The sequence below is a fragment of the Nyctibius grandis genome, chromosome 11 (assembly GCF_013368605.1).
Source record: "Nyctibius grandis isolate bNycGra1 chromosome 11, bNycGra1.pri, whole genome shotgun sequence".
Lineage (NCBI taxonomy): Eukaryota > Metazoa > Chordata > Aves > Nyctibiiformes > Nyctibiidae > Nyctibius > Nyctibius grandis.
In genome coordinates this window covers 6,352,996-6,361,235 of record NC_090668.1, presented here as the reverse complement: position 1 = coordinate 6,361,235, position 8,240 = coordinate 6,352,996, and the positions used below count along the sequence as shown (strand labels likewise).

General features: G+C 63.3%; 2 protein-coding genes across 2 annotated transcripts in view; one reads left to right on the top strand and one right to left on the bottom strand.

Annotated features, from left to right (window-relative positions):
- Positions 1–4,151: 4,151 nt before the first annotated feature.
- On the top strand, positions 4,152–7,543 carry CYP11A1 (cytochrome P450 family 11 subfamily A member 1). Its single transcript, XM_068410658.1, has 9 exons — positions 4,152–4,402; positions 4,842–4,997; positions 5,168–5,367; positions 5,679–5,882; positions 6,309–6,469; positions 6,546–6,712; positions 6,861–6,939; positions 7,112–7,303; positions 7,421–7,543. Exons 1-9 carry the CDS (start codon positions 4,152–4,154, stop codon positions 7,541–7,543), a joined length of 1,533 nt encoding a protein of 510 aa, XP_068266759.1.
- Positions 7,544–7,849: 306 nt separating this feature from the next.
- CCDC33 (coiled-coil domain containing 33) overlaps positions 7,850–8,240 on the bottom strand; it is a 43,787-nt gene continuing 43,396 nt past the window's right edge. The window contains exon 24 of the mRNA XM_068410739.1: positions 7,850–8,001. Coding sequence (XP_068266840.1) covers positions 7,850–8,001 — 152 coding nt within the window. The remainder of the gene's footprint in view (positions 8,002–8,240) is intronic.

Here is an 8,240-nt window from a genome sequence, read left to right as displayed (position 1 = left end):
TCTGCGGCGGGGTTTGGCAGCTGAAAGCGAAAGCCTCCCCCCCCTGCCTCGTTTCTTTCTTAGGACTGGGTTTAGCAGAAAACTTCCTGCCGGTGGCATATGCGGCAGCTTGACGTAAAGAAGAAGAAACGAGCCCAAAAGGCGGGCAGAGCTAAAACAAGAAGTGTGATTTTCTGGCAGGCGGGAGGAAAGGGGAGAGAAACCTGGTGCCGCGGTGTTATGGCTTGGAGGCTGTGGGCCCTTGTCCCTGCTCCCTGGGGATAGCCAGGACAAAAGAAAGAGTTTTTTGCTAAATTTCCTGGAAAAAACAAAGCAGCAAGTACTGATTTTTCAGGCTTTTTATTCCCCTGCCCGCCGGCTGTTTCCTATGAATACAATGAGCCGAAACCCATGAGCTTGCTGAGCAAATATACAGGGGGGGAGGGAAAAGCCTCACCCCAGCTCTAGCCCTATTGTTGGAGCGGGTTATTTTGGGGGCTGCTGTGGGAGGACAATAGACCCAGGAAATCCTGTATTGGTCTGAATCAGATGCGAGAGCTGGTGAGAAATCCCTGCGTGCTCGGGGTGTGCGCTGACCGAGGGCTCGGCCGAGATGCTGGCTCCAGCCTTAGCACCCCCCCTAGACAGCTTTTCCTGGCAGGATTGGGGTACGGAGCAACCCCAGAAGGAGCTGCCTGGAGCCTGGGATTGGGTTGCCGCGATGGCCACCCTTGGTTTCACCAGAGCTGGGGTCCCAGGGATGGAGAAGACCAGCCTGAACCCTCTCCCAGCGTATATCTTGCATCTTGGGCTCAGCCCGGCCACCACCTGCTGCCCTTTCCAGCCCCATCTGAGCGGTGTTTAGAGCTGGAGCCAGCCCAGGGGCACTCCCAGGTGCCATCACCCCCGAGCCAGCTCTCCCAGGGGTGTCCTGGCCATCCTGATGCAGCCGATGGCACAAACTGAGCTCACGTGTCTGGAGCGGGTGCCCAAACCCATGCCACCCCCCTGGCTCACCCCCGCCTGCCTTCACCCCTCTCTTCAGCTCAGTTTGCAGGGACTGTTTGCTGCCCTCCAGCTATTTTCCCCTTTTCCCTGAGGATCTCGGGATTTAACCAGACATCCGTCTGTCCCTACGTGCCTCTGGGCTCCTTTTGCCCATGGTCCACCCTGGGGCATGGGGGATGTGGCGTGGGTGACACTACACCACCGAGGCAGGTCGGGGCTGGAGCTGCAAGTGGGAAATCCAACTGCTTACTAGAAATGACCCAGGAGCCGCCCGAGGAAGTTAAACCCGGGATAACCCAGCGTGCCTTCCTCAAATGCTTCCCCTCTCACCCAGCCATGAATTTCCACCCCGAGGGGCGATTGCAGCCAAAGGACGTGTCCCATCACGATGAGATACCCCATCCCAGCTCCATGGAGACCCCAGAGACCAGCCATCAACCTGGCAATTTTTAGGTCTGCAATAAATTAGAGATTCAGTTTAATGGAGCGGGACAATAAAAATGAGCTTGAATCACCCCTGTTTCAGGTTAAAGCTCATCCTGGCTGGGTCTGTCCTGTCCTGCCTGGGTCTGTCCTCCTGATGAGCTGCTCTGGGTGACCCCAGCAGCTCCTCCAGCCCCGAGCACCTCGGGGACACTGCTGGGTCATCCCCTTCTGTCTGCTCCCGGGGGAAATCCTCCGGCAAGAACTGCTTGCTCATGGTTCGTTTGCAGCTAAAAGTTTTCTCTGTTTGAACATGGTATTACAAAAAGGAGTTGTTCCCCCTCCCCTCCAGCCCCGAACTGAATCACAGGGGGTTTCTGGGCAGGAGTTTGACTACTGAGATTTCCCCAACCACCTGCTCGTGGGCAGGAGCTGAAAGCTTGTGATGAATGGGTTCGCCTCCTCCCCAGCTCGTGGAAGACCCCCCAGGATGAAATCACTGCGGAAAAGAAAAGAACTTGTTGGGAAAATACGTGAAAAACACCGTTCTTCCCGAGGGACGCGGGGAGCTGAGCGATGTGTGTCCCCAGATGGCTGCGGGCTGTCGTTTTGAGGTAAGAAAGCAACACAGTCAGCTCCGTGCCCCTTTTCCAGGTGCTGGTTTCATGCCTGCTTTGCTCCCCTCACCATCCCAGCGATGGGATGCGGGGTGTTTATTCTCCACCCCAAACCGCTTCCAGCATCACCTTGGCTGAAGTCAGCCCCATGCCAGCTGGTTCCCATCGGCTCTGGCGAGGCAGAACTGCCCGCAGCGATGTAAAAAGGAGGAGCTGCTCCACCAAAACACCTTCACGCTGCTGAATCGCTGCAGGTTTGGCCCTGCCAGCCCCAGGTGCCCGAGGGATAAGATGGAGGATGGAGGTTGGGCTGGGGCTGGGGTTGCGGTGTCAGCTCGGTGAGGTTTCCTGCTGCAGAGCAGAAAGCTGAGGGGTTTCTCAGCAGCGTGTGATTTACCGGGAGGGGAAGGTGTGAAGGGGCCGGGAGGTTGGTCACGGAGGTGATACCCGCCAGGAAAGACCCGCGGGGGGAAAGCAAGAGCGGACACCCACGGGTGCCACCTCTCCGGAGGAGGAAACCTCGCTGGAGGCACCCTTGTGGGTGACACGGGGAAAAGGCCACCGAGGAGGGGAGAAACGCTTTGGTTTGGCTTATCAAAAATAGTAGGGGGTGCACCCGAGTCACGCGGGGTTTGTGGGCGAGCTGCTGCCTGCGGAGGGGGTGAAATGCCTCCTCCCACCACCCGCTCTGCTCGTCATGGCTGAGGCCGTCACCAGAAGCGGTCAGAGCCCAGCTCCTGCTGCCGTTTTTGCTACCCGGGGAAAGAGTGATGCTGTGGGTTCCCCAGTACCTCTCCGCCCCGTTTCCTGCCCCCCCAGTTTCCATCCAAGCCCCCCGACCCCGCAGGTTCCTGTGCCCACCGCAGCAGCCGGCGGTTTCCCCCCCCGCTGTGTGCTCAGGGGCTGGTGGAGTGGGGACAAACCATGACGTTTCCTTCGTGCTACAGGGGTGACAACGCTGTTGGAGGGGTGCCCTGGAATTTTGGAGACCTCCCGAGGTCGGGGGACAGGGAGGTCTCCACCGCGGAGGGTGGGCACGGGACCCCTCGGAGATGTGTGGGGTGATGGAGCCCAGGAGCTGGCTCCTCACCCTTCGGGGAGACACTGGAAAGAGGAGGTGCAGAGGTGACGCTGGTGACACTGTCCCCTCTTGGTGGCCAACAGGGCCACCCAGCCTCACAGGAGCAGAGCTCAGCCACGTGGCTGCGTGTCCCTCCGTGTCCCTTGGGCCCACCTTTACGAGCACCGAGGTGACCGAACTGCTTCCGACTGACCCCGTTCCCGCACCCAGAGGGGAGGCAGCAGGTGCCACCCAGGGCGGTGACAGCGCAGGGGTGAAGGACAGGGTGGGTGGCACTGTGCCACCATGTCCCCGGGGTGTGGGGCTGCTCCTGGGCGCACACCGAGCTGGTGGGTGCTCACCCAGGGTGGGTGTCTTCATGGAGATGGTGGTGGCCAGGATAAGAGGGGACAGCCCCTGTGCCCTGGGAGGGGACAGGCCGGTGGCGGTCCCCGGTGGCAGCGGAGGGGCAGGCGCGCCCCCCGGTGCTCCGGGGGAGCCATGACACCCCGAACAGCCTCTCCCTGCTGGCAGGGGGGGTTTGGGGTCCCTGCCCCAAGCGGCAGCTGATGCCCTGGGGCAGGAGAGCCCGGCAAGGGGGGACGTGCCTCCTGCAGCCCCGGGGAGACCCCCCGGCGGTGTCCCCAAGGCTGTCCCCTCCAGCGGTGACCCATCGGGCCTGACCTTTATCATACCCAATGCCCCTATTTTGCCCCCTAGATCGTTTTTAATCATTTCTTTCACAGACAAAGCAGTTCACCCCTCGATTGAGGTGGCATGAGCCACCTGCCAGCGTCACCCCTTGTCACCCCTTGTCACCCCACGCCTCTCGAGATCCCCATCACCTAGCAAACCCCTCTGTGGCGAGGCTGGGGGGGGCTGATGCTCAGCCCACCGCTCTCAGCCGCCCCGTACCCCGCTGCCAGCGCCCGTCCCCGTTGTCCCCGGCCCTGAGGTGGCCGTGACTCAGCGGGAGGCGGGCGAGAGCATCTCGCCTTGAGCGAGGCCAACCGGGGGGATAAGAGCGAGGCCACCCTCGCCTCCCTCTGCCGCCGCTCGCTCCCATGCTTGCCCGGGCTGCGCCCAAGCCCAGCGCCTGGCGGGGATGTCCCCCTGTCCCCTGCCGGGCTGCGGGGGCTGTCACCCCATCTCGTGCTCCCCTCGTCCCACCCTCAACTCCTCGGCCCTTCAATCAGCTGCCCGGTAACTGGCGAACGGGCTGGCTCAACCTCTACCGCTTCTGGCAGGAGGGCGGTTTGCACAACGTCCATCACATCATGGCGCGCAAGTTCCAGCAGTTCGGGCCCATTTACAGGTGAGGCAGCGTCTGACCCCCTCCTTGGCATCCCCCCCCTACCCCTGCTCCCCAGCTCCCGCAGCTGGAGCAGCTCGTTGTGCTGTGTGCCGGCCAGGCTTGATGCCACGGTGAGGGGCGAGAGGGGAAACCCACCCGTGTCCTTATGGATGTGGGATGTGGGGGTGGCAGGGCTGGAGAGGGGCTCTGCCCCCCCCAGTCATCTCCGAAGGGCTGGTGCTGACATCCCCAGGCAGAGGGGCACGGGGGGAGGTCTCTGCTCCAGCACCCCCGTGGTGCCTGCCCTGGGGACCTGACCCTGCACCTCTCCAGGCAGGATTTTGAGGCGGAGGGTGGTTGATATGGGGGTGCTGGAGGAGGGTGGGTGATCTGAGGAGGTGAGGAGCTGCAGGGGGGGGTCAGGATGTGGGGCTGACCCCCCCCTCCACACCCCGGGCAGGGAGAAGCTGGGTGTCTACGAGAGCGTGAACATCATCAGCCCCCGGGACGCTGCCACCCTCTTCCAGGCGGAGGGGACGCTGCCGGAGCGCTTCAGCGTGCCCCCCTGGGTGGCTTACCGGGACTATCGCAACAAGCCCTACGGCGTGCTCCTCAAGTGAGTCGGGGGGGTCCCTAAAATGGGGGTCCCGGGTCCTATCGCGATAGCCGTGGGGCGGTGGGAAGCTGGAGCGTCAGGTTCTGGCCCCGTGCTTTGGGGGGTGGCATCCTCCGTGGATGGTGGTGGGGGGGAGATGGCTGGGACCCCCCCGGTTTGGTGTCCCGCAGGTCGGGGGAGGCCTGGCGCTCGGACCGCCTGATGCTGAACAAGGAGGTGCTGTCACCGGAGGTGGTGGAGGGCTTCGTGCCCCTGCTGAGCGAGGTGGGCGAGGACTTCGTCCGCCGGGCGCGAGCCCAGGTGGGGCAGAGCGGCCGGGAGCGCTGGACGGCCGACTTCACCCACGAGCTCTTCCGCTTCGCCCTGGAGTGTGAGTGTTGGGGGTCTGCAAATGTTCCCCTCCCCAAACACCCCTCTGCGGGGGGCCCGAGGTGGGCAACACGCTGCCTTTCCCCTGACTTCACCCTCAGAGATGGGCAAACAAGCTTCTCCCCTGAAGCCATGGGGTCTGGAGGGGTGTCCATCTGCTGCTCCTCAACTGGTCGCCAGCTCCATGGCCCCGTGATGCTCAGAGAGAGCAGGAGGCCAAGCCAGGTCCCTGTAGCCATGGGAAGGCTGGAGTTGGCTATGGGAGGGCGGAGGGGATGGGGACGGGTCCCCTAACGGGTGCTGTGCTCGCAGCCGTGTGCCACGTGCTGTACGGGGAGCGGCTGGGGCTGCTGCAGGACTTCGTGGACCCCGAGGCGCAGCGCTTCATCGACGCCGTGAGCCTGATGTTCCACACCACCTCACCCATGCTCTACCTGCCGCCCGCCCTCCTCCGCCACCTCAACGCCAAGACGTGGCGGGACCACGTCTGGGCCTGGGATGCCATCTTCTCCCAGGGTGAGCGTTCCTCCTGCCTGCACCTCCCTGTGCCACCCAAGGCCCCTTCGAGGACTTAGCTCCAGAGCACAGCCTCATGTCACCAGCGTGGAGATGTTCTCCTGTCCAACCACCCAGCACAGGGCCACCAAGTCCAGGAAGGCTTTCCAGGTGGCATCTGCCCAGCTGGAGCTTGTGGAACGGAGCCATCCAGGAGTGTTGAAGGGCAGATGATGGGCATCATGTTGAGGGGAGCAGCTCTCCCAGAGGGGCTTGTGGGCTCAGAGAGCTTTTGGCATCTGGGACAGCCCTCCTGTAGGATGTCCCCCCCCGGGGCACCTTCACCCCCCACCCTCTGTACCCACCCAGCCGCTGCTGGGTCCTGCAGCAGGGACCACAGCTGGTGCCTTCCTCCTCTACCATGGCCCTGTCTCCTTATCTCCTCAGCGGACAAATGCATCCAAAACGTCTACCGGGACCTGCGGCTGCAGCGCAAGAGCACCAAGGAGTACATGGGCATCCTCTGCAGCCTCATCATGAGGGACAAGCTGCCCCTGGATGACATCAAGGCCAGCGTCACCGAGATGATGGCAGGCGGGGTGGACACGGTAAAGAGCGGGCAGGGTTGTTGGGTAGGCAGAAGGTCCTGGCAGGCGCTGAGCTTGCTCTCCTGCCCCTCTCCAGACCTCCATGACGCTGCAGTGGGCCATGTTCGAGCTGGCGCGGTCCCCGGGGGTGCAGGAGCAGCTGCGGGCGGAGGTCCTGGCCGCCAAGCGGGAGGCAGAGGGGGACAGGGTGAAGATGCTGAAAACCATCCGGCTGCTCAAAGCGGCCATCAAGGAGACGCTGAGGTGAGGAGGAGCCTCCCGCTGAAAAATACCCCCCAGCCCCTTCCCTCCCCGAAGCTCTGGCACTGCGGGGATGTCACACGTCGAGGTGGGACGTGGCCGGGCCAGGCTGTCCCTAAAATCAGGTGTATGGGATCTGTCCCCCCCCAAGGCTACACCCCGTGGCCGTGACCCTCCAGAGATACACCACGCAAGAGGTCATCCTCCAGGACTACCGCATCCCCCCCAAGGTGAGGACGGCCGTGGGGTACCTCCTCACCCCTATCCTGGGCAGAGGTGGGACGTGGAGCATGGGGAGGTGACATGGGGGGAGCAGCCGTGGGGGGATCCCAGCCCTGCACCCCGAGTGCTGGTGAAGCCCCATGGGGCCCCCAGCCCCATGGGTCTGATCCTTCCCCGCAGACGCTGGTGCAGGTGGGGCTCTATGCCATGGGTCGGGACGCTGAGGTCTTCCCCAAGCCGGAGCAGTTCCGCCCTCAGCGCTGGCTGGCAGCCGGCCCCAAACACTTCCAGGGGCTGGGCTTTGGGTTCGGACCCCGCCAATGCCTGGGCCGCCGCATCGCTGAGCTGGAGATGCAGCTCTTCCTCATGCACGTGAGCGTCCTGCTGCTGAGGACACCGGGGACTTGGCGCTGGAAGGGACCGGGGAGGTGGCACGGGGGGATTGGTACCTCCAGCATGTTCCACCCGCTCTTTTCTCCTCCATCCCAGATCCTGGAGAACTTCAAGATCGAAACCATGAGAGCGGTGGAAATAGGGACCAAGTTTGATCTCATCCTGATCCCGGACAAACCCATCTACCTGACCTTACGGCCGCTTGAGTCCCAGGCATGAGGAACCCCACTCTTGGGTGACACCCAAGCCCAGGGCACCCCCACCAGCCCAGCATGAGCTTTAGGCTCCGCACAGCCAGCGGGCGGCCCCGGGGTGTGCTTTGGGGGACAGCTGGGACGCTCTCAGGGCTGCAGCCTTGGCTCGGTGCGTCCCTGCCTTCGCTCAAGGCCACGCTTAACGCCATGGGGGAGAGAAACCGGAGCCACCCCAGCCCCGCTGCCACCCCGGGAACCCCCAGGGGAGATCAGGGTGGGTGGGTGGGTGCCGCTGCACCCCTCCAGCTGCTTGGGGGTCCCCCGACACCCTCTAACGTTTCGCTTCGCCTCCGGTTCGCTCCTGTAATTTCATCACGTGAAAAAGCACCGACTTCTTCTCGCCAGCGTGAGGTTCCTCCGTCCTTCTTGCTAAGGGAGGGGGGTCAGGGGTTGGGGTCTTCTCAGGGGGGCCGTGGGGATCGTCGGCAGGTTCTGGTGGGGAACGGGAAAAGGTCTTGGGGAGCCATAAATCCATCCCCCCTCCACCCTCTCCTGGGGGGATGAGAGGGCTGTGATAAGGGAGCCTGCGGTTGGTGGGGGGGGGTATCCTGGGATGCTGGGGAGGTTCTGCAGCCCTAGGGACCACCCTCCCACCTCCCTCCTGCCCAGGGTCCTGCAGGGAAACTGAGGCAATCCCCCCCCCAGTACAGGGGTGAGCATGG